At 42.8% G+C, this 19416-nt stretch overlaps 1 protein-coding gene across 5 annotated transcripts in view; it reads left to right on the top strand.

Annotated features, from left to right (window-relative positions):
- SOX13 (SRY-box transcription factor 13) overlaps positions 1 to 19416 on the top strand; it is a 61203-nt gene that overhangs the window by 14700 nt on the left and 27087 nt on the right. For 3 of the 5 annotated variants that reach the window (XM_069756173.1, XM_069756174.1, XM_069756176.1), the window contains exons 2-3: positions 10614 to 10686; positions 19061 to 19184. In XM_069756173.1, coding sequence (XP_069612274.1) covers positions 10625 to 10686; positions 19061 to 19184 — 186 coding nt within the window. In that variant the 5' untranslated portion in view covers positions 10614 to 10624. Of the gene's footprint in view, positions 1 to 10613; positions 10687 to 14803; positions 14945 to 19060; positions 19185 to 19416 lie in introns of those variants that run through there. The other 2 variants (XM_069756177.1, XM_069756175.1) reach the window with 2 other exon arrangements.

The raw sequence follows: 19416 nt of genomic DNA on the forward strand, positions 1-19416 counted from the left end.
TATAATGATTTTTTAAAATTTTTTAAATTATTTTTAACATTAGATCTTTTTACTATGCAGCATCAATAGTAAAAAGTTGGTCACACAGAGTGTTAATGGCAGCGTTAATGGACTGCCTTACACCATGTTATGCTGTGGTGTAAGGTTATCCGGTTAACGCTATGTGGGCGCTGACTGGGGGGGAGTATGGAGGGGGCACTGACTGCAGGGGAGGAGGGAGGGGCCAATTTGCGGCCGGACTGTGCCCGTCGCTGATTGGTCGCGGCCAGATCAGCGACGCTGGATTTCCGTGACAGACAGACAGAAAGACGGAAGTGACCCTTAGACAATTATATAGTAGATTACGAGAGCGAGTTAAACTACTGCTAAACATCTTAGTGCTGTGATCCCCTAATCTTGTCATCATGACATACACACAGTGCCACTTAACACATCTGATTGTTGGCAAATTTAAAAATCTTCAGAATCGGAGCTCTTGTCGATTGCAGTCATAGTTATGGTTTTCTCTCGTGATGCATTGACTGTATTTCCAGTGTTGGTGTTACTTTCTGTTTTTCTACAATACTGCACTGCAATATAAACTGCCAAGTAAAGTGTCAGCGAGGCGGCGTTACATTGTCCATCCACAATACGAATTGAGTGTTTGGCCAGCTGCTCAACACCCATTGGAAAGTCTTCATGTGATGGATCTCTTTATACACAGTGGGAGGTCGACAAATAGGTGATCTGTCTTATGATATCAGTAATACATCTCATCCACCATGGTCCTTTTGATAGGGTTGGAAACTTTTTTCTTTATTCCAGGTTTGTTTTTTTTTGTTTATTTAACAAGAAATGTCATGTATGTGTTTGAAAAATACTTTCTAGAAGACCAAGCCGGATGGAGGGTTTGTGAGATCTTAACTGTAGTCAGCTTGTTGTACCCTGGTACAATTTTGTTTGCGGGCACAGACTGTGTTGGAACCATATCGAATTAGAGGTTGAGGTGCCGAGAGATGAAAGAAGTTTGGAAGTTTGCAAGTAGTTGGGTTGAAACCAAAGCCTCACGCGTGGATGACCCTCAAAGGAGCAATCTCATCTGCTGTGTAGATACAAAGCGGCCTAGTCTCCACAGGTCACAATGCGGGTAGAGTCTATGAGCAGTTATTATGTCGTTTTGCAGCTGCGTTACAAATGTGTTCTTCTGCTTGTTTTGCTCAGGCTAAACTTAAAATAATCCAGCCTGGAATTTATTACTATTGTTGCATAACTTTAGAAAGTATACACAAGCTGCTTCAGGAGAACAAAGCAAAATAAATATCTGCACTAGCAGCAAACAGTTACAAAGATGGCAATATTTGCTTTAGTGTTGCTATTGGCAGTAATACATGCGCTGGACTGCAGCTTATGTAGCGGTGGGCCTGGTACTTTCTCCTTTTTGGTTATTCCGATGTAATTATTATGCTCTCTATCTGATCATTAATTTAAAGTTCAAACTTTTTGGCTCTCAAATAGTATATCCTTCTAAGACAGTCCGAACTAGGATATGCTCCCGCAGAGTACTGTATGCAATATCCACTATTGATATATAATTATTTGTGTGGCTGAAAGCTCTCTAGCCTGTAGGGCCTCATGTAAAAAGTATGTAAAATGGACAATCGTTTCCCGTTATAACTTGAAAGAACAAAGTTATCCTTCTCATTGCCCTAAAAATAATAGCAAGGAATGCCGTTTCATTATCTTGCCCCACTTTATTTTTTTTTTTTAGCACATAAGTTCAATTAATTACCTGTTTCTTACTCACATTAAGGCCATAAGGCCAGAGTCACACCACTGTGAAAAAATTAACTTCACCATTCTGCCAGCCTGTGAAAAATCGAACTGCACTCAGATGCCATCCAAGTGCAGTTGCATTTGTTTTTTGTTTTGTTTTTTTCTGCTCCACGCACTCATTAGCAGGCATTGCCAGGTGCAATCTGAATATCAGATGGAAATTTTGCATGCTCCCAATTATTTTTTTTTATTATTTTTTTTTCCCTGTGACAGATTGTATCTGAGGAAAAAATTGGATATGTGCACGGACCCATAAAATAACATACATAACCTAAAAACACGTTTTTTTTCGATCCCAATTCCATTTGACAAAACACCAGTTTGCACTCGGATCGAAAATATGGCTATGTACACGAGCCCTAATAAGGTAAAGAGTCATTAATTCATGACCCATCTTTTAACGTTTTTGAGCTACCAAATTAAACTAATCGTATACAATAGGTAAAGGCCTTATTTTTAATGATGTTAACTGTTCATTCATAGAGCCTTTAGTAAATTCTCTCCATAATATTATCTGCATCCTCCTCGGTCATCTTTTTAAAAGTTTAACATTCCAATTCTGATCGTTGTGTGCGCATGGAATAGCGGATTGGCTTATCGAACAGCCTATTAAATGACTGCAGATCGGCTTCTACGTAGCTAATTGCTGGTCGTTTATCAGCCGCAGGTCAGAAAGTTTAAATGGGTTTTCGTTGTATGTTCTCAATTCTGAAAAACTCGCAGATAACATCGCGGGTTGGACAAATGCGCTTTAGAATAGGGGTAGAAAGCTGATCGAATCGCTGCTGAGCCCACTTCCTGCCCCCACATAGGTAGGGGCAGATGGATGGGATCACTGATGATAAGAATACATTTTCTAAGACATTACTTGTGTGTCATATAAACAACTAGCGATGTGATGGGACCCACAGTTGCCTGGAGAGGAACAAATAAAGAACATTAATTTTATCAAGCTGTGTTATAAAGACAATAATTAAGTCCGCTACAAGGCATTGTAGGTAAGGGGCATTGTGCTGATAAATAAGCAAATTTGGGCTTGTTTTTTTTGTGTTATGAGTTTTGCTTGATCTGTTACACCCTATTTTTGTTGTAAATGATTGTTTTTCATATATAATTGCTTAGATCAGATTAGTTGATTATTATGTTATTTTTATCAATTAATGGCTAAAATTAGAAGCGTTCCTGGTCATTGCTCTGCAAAGTTATTTCATTAACATTTACGGTACCCGCCGTCAGCCTTCGGTATTCTACACAGCCAGATTATCGTTTCCAGGACTCTGTTCTTTATGCTAAATGTAGTTCTTAGTCATATTCGCAGTCTGTTTGAGGTCTTTGTTCTGCTGCAGAATCAAGTTGAAGCCAATCAGATGCCTCCCTGTTGGTATTGCATGATGGATAATAATATAAGTATCTGTGTTTCTCATCATTGAGGACACTATTATTCCTGCCCAAGTCAGCTTGCTGAACTGTAGCCTTAAACTTGCAAGGAACCTCCACCTGCTTTACCGTTGTCTGCAGACACTCATTTTTGTACCGCTCTTCAGACCAAACTTCCTTCTTTTTTCAGCCAAATATTACACATTTTAATTCATCAGTCCAGAGCACTTGCTGCCATTTTTCTCCACACCAGTGTCTTGGCTTTGTTTCCATGTTGAAAATATGGCTTTTTGCCCTCAATTCTTCTATGAAGTCTATTTCTGGCCAGACCTCTCCAAACAGTAGATGGGTCCCACTGGTTGCAGACAGTTCTGAGCTGATGGCCTTCTGGCCATCTTCCAATTTCAAATGGAAAGAAACATGAGATGTCTTTAATTTGCTGCAAAAACTTTCCTTGGCTGACCACTGGTCCTAAAGTTGCCCATTTCTTGGTGCTTCTTGATACCCCAGCCTTCTTTGAAATATTTGCATGTGAGCGAATATGCTGATTCAGTATAACTTTGTTGTGTCTGGAGTCATGCTGTACTGAATGTCTCCTGATCTTAAAAAGACCCCCACAGCTTCACCTACAGGAGTTTGGCTGTTCCTCACCCAGTTTTAACCCCTTAATGACCACCAATACATCTTTTTACTGACCTGAGATTTAAGAGATTACCCTCCCCATACAGGTGACAATCCAGCATCTGTTGGCTGTACGCTATAGCTGACAACTTGCTGCATCAGCCACCATCAGTGTGGGCACCGTCCATATCTGTTTAACCCCTTAGATGCTGCTCTCAAAAGTGACTACATCATATATATGGTTAACATAGTGTGGGGGGCTTCCTATCTAACTATCAGCACCCAGAGATCATGATTGTGTGGTCCTGATATTTGTCATGGTAATTCATGGACAAATAGCGGCCTGTCTGCCGGCTACAGTGGCCTGTTCAGAAGTTAGAGACATTTAGGTGGTAGAAATACACCTTTTCATTTCTGTTATGCCACTTTACATTAATTTCTGAATATTACTTGAAGGGTTAATAAACTACCTGACTGCAGTTTTCAATATATGTGGAAGTGTGCAGTTTTTAACATGGTATCATTTTTGTGGATTTCCAATATATAGGACCCTCAGTCATTTCAAACAAGGATAGGTCCCTAAAAAAAAAAAAATATTGTAAATGTCCTTGTAAAAATTAAAAATTACTGCTACATTTTTAAACCTCCTAAAATGCTAACAAAATAAAATAACATTTTACAAATGATGCTGATGTAAAGCAGACATGTGGGAAATGTTACTTATAAGGCCTCTTTCACACTTCCGTCGGTACGGGTCTGTCGCAATGCGTCAGGCCGACGGACGTTGTGAATTTTTTGCACGACGTGGGCAGCGGATACAGTTTTTCGACGCATCCGCTGCCCATTCTGCAGTCCGGGGAGGAGCGGGCGGAGTTTTGGCCGCACATGCACGGTCGAAAATGGCGGACGGGACGGACATTGAACGTTTTTTTTGTGATGATGGTCCGCCAAAACACGACGGATCCATCGCATGATGGACGCGACGTGTGGCTATCCGTCGCGATCCGTCGCTAATACAAGTTTATGGGCAAAAAAGCACATTTGCAGGATCCGTTTTTTGCCCTAAATGACGGATTGCAAAAAACGCTAGTGTGAAAGTAGCCTTAGGCTAAGTGCACACGTTGCAGAATTTCCGCAGAAATTTCCAAGGCAATTCCGCAACTCCTGCCGCTGGTATATTGCATGCGTATTCCCGCTAAACACTAGCGTTTTACAAGGGTAATTAGCTTGCAGAATGCTAGCGTTTTCCAAGCGATCTGTGGAAAACTGATTGACAGGTTGGTCACACTTGTCAAACATAGTGTTTGACAAGTGTGACCAACTTTTCACTATTGATGCTGCCTATGCAGAATCAATAGTAAAAAAGATAGAAAGTTAAAAATAATAAAAAAAATAAAAAATCATGATATTCTCACCTTCCGACATCCCCCACAGCCTTCCCGCTCCTCGCGATGCTCCGGTCCCAATAATGCATTGCGGCAATGACCTCAGATGACGTGCGGTCTCGCAAGACCGCTACGTCATCACAAGTAATTTTCGCGATGGACCGGAAGCATCGCGAGGAGCGGGAAGACTGCCGGGGCCGCCGGAAGGTAAGAATATCATGATTATTTTATTTTAATTTTTTTTTTTTTAAACAATTATATGGTTCCCAGGGCCTGGAGGAGATTCTCCTCTCCTCCACCCTGGGTACCAACCGCACATGATCCGCTTACTTCCCGCATGGTGGGCATAACCACATGCAGAAAGTAAGCGGATCAATGCATTCCTTCCTATGTGTGCGGAATCCCCTCGATTCCCCACAAAGAATGAGCATTCTGTGTTTTTTTTTCTGGAATGCGAATCCGCCGCGGAAAAAAATGCAACATGTGCACAAAAATTGCGGATTGCATTCCAATAATAGGATGCTTAATGTATGCATTTTTTTTCGTGGTTTTCTAGCACACAGCCTTAAATGTTTTTGTGTGGTGGGATTACAGGTCCTTCTCAAAAAATTAGCATATAGTGTTAAATTTCATTATTTACCATAATGTAATGATTACAATTAAACTTTCATATATTATAGATTCATTATCCACCAACTGAAATTTGTCAGGTCTTTTATTGTTTTAATACTGATGATTTTGGCATACAACTCCTGATAACCCAAAAAACCTGTCTCAATAAATTAGCATATCAAGAAAAGGTTCTCTAAACGACCTATTACCCTAATCTTCTGAATCAACTAATTAACTCTAAACACATGCAAAAGATACCTGAGGCTTTTATAAACTCCCTGCCTGGTTCATTACTCAAAACCCCCATCATGGGTAAGACTAGCGACCTGACAGATGTCAAGAAGGCCATCATTGACACCCTCAAGCAAGAGGGTAAGACCCAGAAAGAAATTTCTCAACAAATAGGCTGTTCCCAGAGTGCTGTATCAAGGCACCTCAATGGTAAGTCTGTTGGAAGGAAACAATGTGGCAGAAAACGCTGTACAACGAGAAGAGGAGACCGGACCCTGAGGAAGATTGTGGAGAAGGACCGATTCCAGACCTTGGGGAACCTGAGGAAGCAGTGGACTGAGTCTGGTGTGGAAACATCCAGAGCCACCGTGCACAGGCGTGTGCAGGAAATGGGCTACAGGTGCCGCATTCCCCAGGTAAAGCCACTTTTGAGCTACAGAGAAGCAGCACTGGACTGTTGCTAAGTGGTCCCAAGTACTTTTTTCTGATGAAAGCAAATTTTGCATGTCATTCGGAAATCAAGGTGCCAGAGTCTGGAGGAAGACTGGGGAGAAGGAAATGCCCAAATGCCTGAAGTCCAGTGTCAAGTACCCACAGTCAGTGATGGTGTGGGGTGCCATGTCAGCTGCTGGTGTTGGTCCACTGTGTTTCATCAAGGGCAGGGTCAATGCAGCTAGCTATCAGGAGATTTTGGAGCACTTCATGCTTCCATCGGCTGAAATGCTTTATGGAGATGAAGATTTCATTTTTCAGCACGACCTGGCACCTGCTCACAGTGCCAAAACCACTGGTAAATGGTTTACTGACCATGGTATTACTGTGCTCAATTGGCCTGCCAACTCTCCTGACCTGAACCCCATAGAGAATCTGTGGGATATTGTGAAGAGAAAGTTGAGAGACGCAAGACCCAACACTCTGGATGAGCTTAAGGCCGCTATTGAAGCATCCTGGGCCTCCATAACATCTCAGCAGTGTCACAGGCTGATTGCCTCCATGCCACGCCGCATTGAAGCAGTCATTTCTGCCAAAGGATTCCCGACCAAGTATTGAGTGCATAACTGAACATTATTATTTGTTGGTTTTTTTGTTTGTTATTAAAAAACACTTTTATTTGATTGGATGGGTGAAATATGCTAATTTATTGAGACAGGTTTTTTGGGTTATCAGGAGTTGTATGCCAAAATCATCAGTATTAAAACAATAAAAGACCTGACAAATTTCAGTTGGTGGATAATGAATCTATAATATATGAAAGTTTAATTGTAATCATTACATTATGGTAAATAATGAAATTTAACACTATATGCTAATTTTTTGAGAAGGACCTGTATCTGAATTAAAGGGATAATCATTCAAAATGTGAAAATTGCACATTTTTTAAATTTGTCAATGTTTTGATATTTTTATAAATAAACACAAAGCATATCTACCTAAATTTACCATTATCATAAAGTATAATGAATGTGTCACACAAAAAAAAAAAAAAATCACTGGGATTTGTTTAAGCATTTCAGAGTTATTACCACATAAAGTGACACTGGTCAGATTTTAAAAAAATTTGGCCCGGTCACTAAGGGGTTAAGCCTCCTTCACAGCTGTTTCTGTTTATTTATGTATTTATTTATTTTACTCCCTTTATATGGCGCCATTAATTCCACAACGCTTTACAAATCTGTAGACTGTGAGCCCTCTCCGGCAGGGTCCTCCCACCTTCTGTACCTGTTAGTGCCTTGTTTTGCTCATGTTTATTGTACTTGGCTATAATTGCTCCTTCCACTTGTAAAGCGCCATGGAATAAATGGCGCTATAAAAATGAATAATAATAATAATTGAAACTGTCCCCATTGAGGCTCATAATCTAGAATCCCTATCAGTATGTCTTTGGCATGTGGGAGGAAACCGGAGTACCCGGAGGAAACCCACGCAAACACAGGGAAGACATACAAACCCCTTGCAGATGTTGTCCTTGGTGGGATTTGAACCTAGGACTCCAGCGCTGCACGGCTGCTGTGCTAACCACTGAGCCACCATGCTGCCATTTATAACTGCATTTTAAACTATATATGAAAATGATGATGATTACCAATTATTCCGGTTTAGTATAACTGGTTAGTCATACATCTGACTATGATCCTACAAAAATTCATGACTTTCTGTAGGTGTAATTGGAAGAATTGATGCAGTTTTTAAATTAAATGGTGGTCAAAGCAAATATTGATTTGCTTTAGATTTCCTTTTTGTTTATTCACTTTGCATGTTGTTATTTGATAAACTATTTTTGAAAACTTGCTTTGTAGCATGTTTTCAACACCTGCTTCAAACTTTTGCACAGTGCTGTATATAATATTAAAATATATCAACTGCATGTAGCCAATTGCCTACTGTAATGACTCAGCGTCAATGAGGAAAATCTGGCCACTTGTGTGGGGCTTAACTATTCTTAAATATGCCAGACATACTATTCCTTCAGTAAGTCAAGGGACATGAGGCAATGTTTCATGTGAGACTGTGAGGTGCCCCTTTTTGTATGTTAATTTGTGGAATGCCTGCTGATTACGGATTTCATCAGCCCCCTGCAATGTACTAGTTAGTCTGCATCATTTGGGGGACAATTATTCAGTCTAATTGAGCTAGCTAACAATGAGAGTACAGCCATGATTATCTCCCCCCAACGTTGTGGAGCCCAGTGCCCTGAAATGGGAGCTGAGGGATCTAAAAAGGGGCCTGATCCTGTGATCAGTGTGATACTACAGGACTTGAGTTTAGAGACCATGGTTTCAGCTGGCAGATTACAGAACTTCTCCACTGCCCAACACTGAGCCCATGAATTAGTTTAGATAACCCAGGTTGGAACAATCCGGTCACTTGGCCAGATACCTCTCTGTGCTAAGGTCAGCTTCCTAAGTTTACCGTTACCTCCTCTCAGTGTATGCCCGCCAAATGGCGAAGTGCTGCTGATTTGGGGTAGTTGGGCCTGGATGCTCCGATGTTGCAGAGGTTCTAATCCCCGGTGAGTCAGTGGGAGGGTGAAACTCTTGTCACTTGAACCGTCTTGTGTACTTGTGAATGTAATCTATGTTTTAACAGTTGGTGACCAAAGTCTTACCGAAGTGCGGTACCTTCACCATGTGTTGTCTGAGTAGTGTTCTGCCAATGGGGAAGGAGTGCGGGCATTCAGTGGGATGATCCCCGAACCGTGCAGTCTTTCGAAAGAGCGCCCCCACTGACCCTCGTGTCTCCACACTTGTCACTACTGCTAGATTATCTGAGGTCAATTGAAAATGTGTATAGGGTGGTGGAAGGAAAAGCAGTCCACTAAAAGAGCGCTCGGCAAACGGCTTTTGGAAGTTTATGGTCACCTTTTTAGTGGTTCCATATAACTTTCTCCTGTACTGATAATTTGCTGTCCTTCAAGCAATTTCTTTTATGTTTTTCTCTCGTTGTCCTCAGAATACTGAGTAAATTAGTTCCAAGGCATTTGGTAGTTTGCCTCAGATTGTGTGATGCAGGTATTGTTTTGATGACCTTTGCTCTTGTATTGATAACACTTGCCACCTGATAAAAATTACTTTCTGGCAATTTGGAACCTATTTCTCCACCTGCATGTGCAGATTTTTCAGATTTGATGGAGTCTTGTACTGCAACGTGTGTGTGTGTGTGTGTGTGTGTGTGGTTCAAAGCACTGAAGGCAGAAAACTTGCTGTATCAATGAAGGTATGATCACACAGAGATGTTTTAGTTTTTTTTTTTTAACATGGTTTTTGAAACAAATTCTGCACTAAAATCCACTTTGGGGTATGCACATGGGTATTTGCTGTGTTTTTGCACATTTTATCACAAAAATGAAGGCTTTCCTAGTAACAGCACAGTGAATGAGATCCCTAAAGTCATGCACATGTTATTTACTTTTTCCTGGCAGATTTAAAGCCGTTTCAAATCTGCATCATGTCTAATCTTTCGGCATTTTTTGCAGTGTCTTTCACCTATTCTAATGAATGGGACAAAAACACATTAAAAATGCTGCAAAAAATGTGTGTATTTTATTCAGTATTTTTTTTTTCTTTTGCCAAGACTCCAAATACTTAGCGCATGGACATGCCCTTCATACCCTCAATTACACTTCCTATTGACTTCAGTGAGAAAACGCTTCTATAGTGTACATGATGCTGTTATTTTTTTATGTTTTTAGTTTTTTCAGCTGGTAAATATTACAGGTCTATTTTTGAAGCATTTCTGCCTAAAGAAATAAAAATGTCTTAAATGTGGTCACTGAATCTGTAGCAACATAAAAAAGTTAGTCATGCTCATAAAAGGAGCCAAAAAAACTTAGTTAAAAAAATCTATTGTTGTATTCTTTATTTTTTACTTTTTTTTTTCCTAGAAAAATTCCCGTTAAACAAACAAACAAACAAACAAACAAACACACCACTAGGAGTAATATTAAACTTTTTTTAACCACATCTGCTCAGAAGTAGGTTATTAAGGGACGTTTCATTGATTATCGAGGATATAATATAGGATGATGTTTTACGGTATTTTCTATATGTAACTTGTGTGTACATTTTTGTCTTTCAGTGCTTGCTTGAATGGATTCCTCTGCAGTGCATGATGCTTTGAAATGCTATTCTTTAAACCTACTACAGAAAAGGTACCTATACTATGCTGTACTGTAAGACCAGTCGCTATAATATGCTTGTTGAATTTTACCCTAATAGGGCAAACACAGGTAAACACTACAGTACATCAGCCTGTCAAAATTAGTGGCCTTACATCACAACACGGGGTCTCAACTCAGGGACCCCCAGCATTTAGTTGTAATTTAGGAGGAACCCGACTGTAAATGATCATTTCCTCCTGCGGCGGAACAGCAAAAAAAGAAATAAAGCAATTCTCATTGTTACCAGTGAGATGTGTAATGTATCAGGTCCACCAAAGCAAGTGGCTCACTGTTACCTGCTCTCCTCCCTGACTGATAGATGAGGGTCTTGTATTCCCCCTTTCTATTGATTCTGCTGTATTTTCTTTGCTTTTTAGGGTATGTACACACGTATTTTGTAGATCTGTGGATTTTTCCGCAGCGGATTTGAGAAATCTGCAGGTAAAAGGCACTGCGTTTTACCTGTGCATTTACCGCAGATTTACCGCGGTTTTTATGCAGATTTTGTGCGGATTCCACCTGCGGCTTCCTATTGTGGAGCAGGTGTAAACCGCAGCGGAATCCGCACAAAGAATTGACATGCTGCGGAATGTAACCCGCAGTGTTTCCGCGCCTTTTTTTCTGCAGCATGGGCACTGCGGATTGCGGTTTCCATAGCTTTACATTGTACTGTAAACGCATGGAAAATTGCTGCGGATCCGCAGCAAAATCCGCATCGTGTGCACATAGCCTAAAGGTACCGTTACACTAAACGATTTACCAACGATCACGACCAGCGATACGACCTGGCCGTGATCGTTGGTAAGTCGTTGTGTGGTCGCTGGGGAGCTGTCATACACACAGCTCTTTCCAGCGACCAACGATCAGGGGAACAACTTCGGCATCGTTGAAACTGTCTTCAATGATGCCGAAGTCCCCGGGTAACCAGGGTAAACATCGGGTTACTAAGTGCAGGTACGCACTTAGTAACCCAATATTTACCCTGGTTACCATTGTAAAAGTAAAAAAAAAACACTATATACTCACATTCCGATGTCTGTCACGTCCCCCGGCGTCAGCTTCCCTGCACTGTGTAAGCGCTGGCAGTAAAGCAGAGCGGTGACGTCACCACTGTGCTCTGCTTTACAGCCGGCCGGTGCTGACACAGTGCAGGGAAGCTGACGGCGAGGGACGTGACAGACATCAGAATGTGAGTATGTACTGTTTTTGTTTTTTTTTACTTTTACAATGGTAACACACGCCGATCTAGCGATGACAGCGGGTGATCAGCGACCAAAAAAATGTCCTGATCATTCCCCAGCGACCAACGATCTCCCAGCAGGGGCCTGATCGTTGGTCGCTGTCACACATAAAGATATCGTTAGCGGGATCGTTGCTACGTCACAAAAAGCGTGACGTTGCAACGATATCCTTAACGATATCGTTATGTGTGAAGGTACCTTTAGAGTCCATGGTCTACTGCTCAGAACTAGCCACTGGGTGAGAATTGTTATGGTGAGCTCAGCCTAGCCATGCACATTCAGCTCAGCTGAGCGTGCAGGTGTTCTCAATAGGGAAAATCGTGAAAAGGCTACCAGACACTGGCGGTGGCTTATCTGCCATGAGAACAAAGCATCGGGCATGTTAAAATCCAACATATCTGTTCCTTAATTTTGGTGACGTCCGCTGTTGGGTGGAGTGCAGACTTCTTATGAAATCGTATTTATTAAAACTTCACTTGTGACCTGAACATTAATTCGTACATTATTATTATTATTATTATTATTATTATTATTATTTTAGGACATTTAGCTCCAGTTTTCTCATTTTAACCAACTTTCATGTCACAATCTTATATATTACTATCATGCTGAAAATGCCTTCCATGGAGAATATACAAATAATCAGGGGCGTAACAACTGCGGTCACAGGGGTCGCGACTGCGACGGGGCCCACAGTGTTTTCAGGGCCCGCCCAGTCCAGCAAACAAGTAGCAGGGGAAGGAGACAAGTCACGCACGCATCCTGCTGGCCACGCCCACAGCTTCCCCAGACTTTCAGCAGTGTGCGGCGAGTGGGCGTGTCCGTGAAGGACATGTGACCTAGCAGAAGGGCTGTGCGTGTCACTGACTGAAGCTGGAGAGATGGCAGGCATTAGCTGGTGAGTGATGTGCTGCTTACACCTGACATACACACACACACCTACCTGTTCTATGCGCACAGGACCTGTGATGAGGTCACAGGAGGGGAGGAGTCAGGCGTCACATGATCAGTGGCCTCAGTGTATGCACTATGCAGGACTCTGCTGTGCTTGATTGTCATGGTGCTGAATGAGGGGATGTTTATGTAACAGAGCCGTGTGTGTACAAGGTGTACAGAGCGGAGCCGTGTATGTATGTAGTGGAGCAAGGTGTACGGAGCGGAGTCAGGTGTGTACAAAGCTGAGCCGTGGGTGAAAGAGGTGAGCGGATTCGTGTATGTATGGGGTGTATGGAGTGGTGCTGCGTGTGTAAGAGGTGTATGGAGCGGAGCCGCGTGTGTAAGAGGTGTATGGAGCGGAGCCGCGTGTGTACAAGGTGTAAGGAGTGGAGCCGCGTGTGTACAAGGTGTACGGTGCAGAGCCGCGTGTGTACAAGGTGTACGGTGCAGAGCCGCGTGTGTACAAGGTGTAAAGAGCGCAGCCGCATGTGTACAAGGTGTAGGGAGCGGAGCCGCGTGTGTACAAGGTGTAGGGAGCGGAGCCACGTGTGTACAAGGTGTACGGAGTTCTCGGAGCGAAGCCGTGTGTTCAAGGTGTAGGGATCGGAGCCGCGTGTGTACAAGGTGTAAGGAGTGGAGCCGCGTGTGTACAAGGTGTACGGTGCAGAGCCGCGTGTGTACAAGGTGTACGGTGCAGAGCCGCGTGTGTACAAGGTGTAAAGAGCGCAGCCGCATGTGTACAAGGTGTAGGGAGCGGAGCCGCGTGTGTACAAGGTGTAGGGAGCGGAGCCACGTGTGTACAAGGTGTACGGAGTTCTCGGAGCGAAGCCGTGTGTTCAAGGTGTAGGGATCGGAGCCGCGTGTGTACAAGGTGTAAGGAGTGGAGCCGCGTGTGTACAAGGTGTACGGTGCAGAGCCGCGTGTGTACAAGGTGTAAAGAGCGCAGCCGCATGTGTACAAGGTGTAGGGATCGGAGCCGCGTGTGTACAAGGTGTACGGAGCGGAGCCGTGTGTGTACAAGGTGTACGGAGCGGAGCCGTGTGTGTATAAGGTGTACGGAGCGGAGCCGTGTGTGTACGGGTTCTCGGAGCGAAGCCGTGTGTGTACAAGGTGTACGGAGCGGAGCCGTGTGTGTACAAGGTGTACGGAGCGGAGCCGTGTGTGTACAAGGTGTACGGAGCGGAGCCGTGTGTGTACGGGTTCTCGGAGCGAAGCCGTGTGTGTACGGGCTGTACACGGCTGTGGGCAGAGGTCCAGCATGTGCACTGTGGGGGAGTATTGCGTGTACTTGCCAGTGTCAGAATGTGCAGTGCGTATGCTCCAGAGCCAACCAGTACACCCAATACACCCCCACACTGCACAGGTCTGGAAATGACGCACTGCAGCGTCATACCAGGAAGAAACAGCACACAGAGTTCAAACGCCGGGAGTGCGCTTGGAATTAGAGCGAGGGAGGACATATTACTATAGGGACATGTTAGTTATAAAATCATTTTTCTCAGCGAGTACAGGGCAGTATTAGGTCAGACTACACAACATTGCAACACGACTATAGTGTGCGAAATGAATAGGGAAAATGTGAATTTCGGTGGGAAATATTTTGGCGCGGGGGGGCCCCATTTGAAAGTTCGCATCGGGGCCCCTCACTTTGTAGTTACGCCACTGCAAATAATTATATTTTAGGTAATAGAAGTATTAGTTTTTTTTTTTAGTAGCTATTTGAGCTGCTCTTTATATGCTGTAAGCCATGCGCAGAGATTCACATGCAAACTATGCACAGCACAAAGCATAAGGCCAGTCAGTGTCCGCACATAAAAACATGGGTGCTCTGAAGTGTCCCTTGTGGTTTCCCTTCCCTGGTGTTCAGAGGCCAAGTGTGAGGAATGTGGGAGAGGCTCCGAGCATGGAGTGAGGGTGGGGGAAGTCATTGTACTCTAACAATGCCATCCTTAGCTAAGGCAGAGTCCCCACAGCAACCTGCAGGGCAGGAACAGACCTGATTGCTAGGGGAAGGGAGGGAGAAATGGAGAGAATGAAGAAGGATAAGAGGAATAAGCAGATGAAACTATGAGGTAGCAGTGGTAACGTATGGAGGGCTTCTGTGTATGTCAGCGACCGCTTAGAACGATGTATTATTGGGTCTGTCATCGCTGACATGTAGGTGTGAGTCATGCATTGTAGGGACTGTGCTGTGAGCAGCTCATTGGTACTTGTCTATGTGTGAGCATACAGGTTCCTGGCAGCGGAACATTATCACAATGCCCCATTGTGTTCTTGTCATACTTCCTTTGTTAGTTTGTCCGCTCATTGTTCGGCTTCCTCTGCCCCCTGCTGAGTGGCCTCTCCTTGCTTTGCCTCCACTGGGAAGCTTTGCACTCCCTCCTGTATGGGCTTCATGCAGAGGTGAGGGTGTTAATAAGGAGTAAGGTTTGAGCCAAGAGAACAACCCCATCCCACTGTATGATTCCAGGGACGCAGTAACTGGCTATTTACTGTGCTTTTATTCTTCACCTTTTCTACTGTATGTCTGTTGCTTTTAGTAGTTTTAATACTAAGGCCTAGTAACAAGAGGATATTTATTTTCCAGTTTTTCGATTTCCTCAATGTCTGTATTTAGGATTTCATAATGTATCTAATTACGGTATATTCTCGGCCTCTCTTTTTAGTGTGTGTTGTGTGTCTTGCTTTTCTTTCCTCGTCCATGTTTTCCTCCTTTACAGCTAGTTATATGTTCCTCCCTTTCTTCAGCAGTTCCAGAAGCAGCACAATAAGCTCCGCACACAATGTGCACAATGACAAACGACAATGACTGAACTTTGAGCTATGAATTTACTTCCTTTGATTGAACTTTCTCCCTTGGCACACTACACCGGTTCAGGACTAGTTTGATCCATTGAGTAAAATTCTGTGTAATTTACCCAACTATGGATGAGAAACATGATGTTTTTTTCTTAAACAAAAGCATTAGTTAGATGCTACATTTTACATTAGGAATTGCTTTATTTTATTGCTTGCTCAGTTTTTGGGAGAAGGGGAATTGGAAAAAATTCCGATTCTGCAATACTCTATGTTTGCTGTGAGAGTAATTCCTTAAAGCAAGGATATGGAATCTTTTTTTTTTCTGCCGATTGCCATTGTAATATTTATGCCACCATGTTTCTCTTTGGTGGGACATGTGATGTAATGTGGTATTGAAAATGTTGCTACTCACAACTGCTTTTCCAGGCTTGTGGTGGTCTGAAGCGCAGTCAACCTCTTCATAAGTTTTGTAAAGAACTCACAGCAATAGGTTGTTCTGAACACAGATGTATATTACACTATAGGTCTCCTCACAGTGGGAAATTCATCACTGCTCATGTTACATTTATAGAACGCAATCAGTGGGAGGTCTCCAACATATACATTATATAGAATAGATCATGCACATCACATAGGAGACACTAGGACTGGATAATACACTGGGACTGGATAATACACATCACATAGGAGACACAGGAACTGGATAATACACATCACATAGGAGACACGGCGACTGGATAATACACATCACGTAGGAGACACGGCGACTGGATAATACACATCACATAGGGGACACTGCGACTGGATAATACACATCGCATAGGAGACACTGGGACTGGATAATACACATCACATAGGAGACACAGGAACTGGATAATACACATCACATAGGAGACACGGCGACTGGATAATACACATCACGTAGGAGACACGGCGACTGGATAATACACATCACATAGGGGACACTGCGACTGGATAATACACATCGCATAGGAGACACTGGGACTGGATAATACACATCACATAGGAGACACTGGGACTGGATAATACACATCACAGAGGGGACACTGGGAATTGATAATACACATCACATAGACACTGGGACTGGATAATACACATCACATAGAAGACGCTGCGACTAGATAATACGCATCACATAGGAGACACTGGGGTTGGATCATACACATCACATAGGAGACACTGGGACTGGACAATACACATCACATAGGAGACACTGGGGCTGGATTATACACGTCACATAGGAGACACTGGGGTTGGATCATACACATCACATAGGAGATACTGGGACTGGATAATACAAATCACATAGGAGACACTGGGGTTGGATCATACACATCAAATAGGATATACTGGGCTGGATAATACACATCAAATAGGATATACTGGGCTGGATAATACACATCACATAGGAGACACTGGGACTGGATTATACACATCACATAGGAGACACTGGGACTGAAGCATAACATAATATAGATGTTGAAACATATCAAATTGGAGACCCTGGGACTGAAGTATGTATTTCACAATAGACAATGGAGCTGGAGCATGTACATCACAGGAGACAGTAAGACTAAAGCATGTGCATAACAGGAATATCTGTGCCTGGAGCACATACATCACAGGAAACATTGGGGCTGCTGCTGTCTTCATCTGTGGGACGGGAGTACTCCACCCAAAAAAACTTCTAGACACTGGCACTGGCTAGGATGTAATTCATCAATGCATGCAGCATAGCATTCAGCAGTTGCAAGAAGTAATTAAAGAGTCGGCAAACCATGACCGCCGTCTCAAATACTGTGGTCCCTGGGAATCTACTCGAGGGTACAGAGAAAATGTCATTGCGGGCCCCACATGGTGGTTTCCCACCGTTGCCTTAAAGGAACTATTCTCAACATAGAATGACAGTTCAAACCAAATACAGGCAGGAGTTGAAAACATTGACACATTCTTCACACTTCATATTCCATCTTTAATATCATCATGAATGACAAGTTTACATGTAGAAGCTGCACAGCAGGGTTTCTGATCAGACATTTTAGTTTTCAAAAAGTATTATAAATAATTCTTCTCCAGAAGGAAGAAAACATTCTCTCTTGTGCAGCCTGTAGGAAGCTTTGTTCTACAGATTCCCTACTGGAAGGATCTCGCTTTCATGAAGCAGCTTTCTGAATGATAATAAAACCACTTTTCCCCAGCCTAAGCAGCTTGACAGCAGCGAGGGACATTTTACAAGCTATGACATAAATGGGGAATTTCAAAATCAATAAAGATATAAGTTACTCCAGCTTTACCCTTAAATGCTTGTTTCAGGCTGTCTACACTGTTTTATGTTGAATTCAGACGTCCTATTCTGTATACAAAGATGCACAGACTGGCATAGTAGTATCAGCCTGTCAAGTTCAGGTCAGGAGACCCACTGACAATCCGTGCATCAAGGTCCATACACGGACCATCTTATATAGGAGTGTGAATGAGATTTTAGGACTGGTGCCACTTTGACAGTTCATTATTTGCCTGGGTTTTGCCCATGATTTTGTAAATCATGCTATTTCTTTGCTAGTGATTAATGTTGGATTTGGCATCTAGTACATTACTGTGAGCTATATTTCCTTCTTTAGAAAAGGTTATCTATCTTTGGGTACAATTTTCGTGTGTGTGTATTTGTTTATATATTTTATATTCTATTTTCAATATGTTAATAGTAGATAAAAATTTTTAAATCACTTTTGCAATTGTATTGTTTGGCTATTGCTGGCACTTTGCTTCTTTGCACATTCAACTTTGATGCTGTCTGTTGTAGTAAATCTGCTGGGAAAAGCTTAGAAAAAACAGATAAGTGATACACTCTCCCGTCAGGCGACCAGGAACTCGCTCATAGTTTCCCAGTTAGTTCATTCTGCAGCCAGCAATGGACAGTACAATGACAAGTGTATAGAAGACAACTTATCCAAATTTTTAGCCGCAAACAAGGGCATTTAAAGGGGTTGTCCACTGCTAGGACAATCTGAGCGATTGGCCCCATTAAAATAAAACCACTTATACTCGCCTCCCGTGCCGGCGCCATTCCAGCTATGTCGGGACTCGTGTTCCCAGGGCTCACGTGAGGTTGTTATGACATGTGAGCCTTGCACCCAATCTGCGCTGGCGTCGCTGTCCCCGCTTTCAGACGCATATGTAATTAACAGGAAGAGCGCTGCAGCTTTAGCACCCCCCTATCCCCCCCCTTCCTCGGCAAACAGGAAAAATTAGACAATTCCTTTAAATGAAGAAAAAAAAATTCCTGTAATTACACTATTCCTGTTCACAGTATGCTCAATGTTTAGAAAATAGGAAACCCCCCTAACCCTTTTGGAACTCTGTTTCAGTGTCGCTTCGAAGGTGTCCGTTTCTCCAGCAGAATCCTGCCATAAGATGGAGGAGGATTCCAAAGACAATATTTTACAGCATGTGAATACTTTGTCTACTTTACAAACAGATTCGTCTCTTCAGGTGAGCCAGGTATTTTAGTTTGGATAACTCATCCAAGGTCACACATGTCCAAATGGAAATATTATAAGCCCACATGTGTTTTGGTGCAAGATGCAAGTCAGAAATCGCTCTGATTTCTTCCGCAGATCCAGACAAGGCTTTTTTGGACAGAATCCAAAGAACTTAATAGTAGCATGCTAATTGCCTTTTGCTTGTTTTGCTTTGTGGGGTTTTCTTTCATGGAACTTCCTGT

The sequence above is a fragment of the Ranitomeya imitator genome, chromosome 3 (genome assembly GCF_032444005.1).
Source record: "Ranitomeya imitator isolate aRanImi1 chromosome 3, aRanImi1.pri, whole genome shotgun sequence".
Taxonomy (NCBI): Eukaryota; Metazoa; Chordata; class Amphibia; order Anura; family Dendrobatidae; genus Ranitomeya; species Ranitomeya imitator.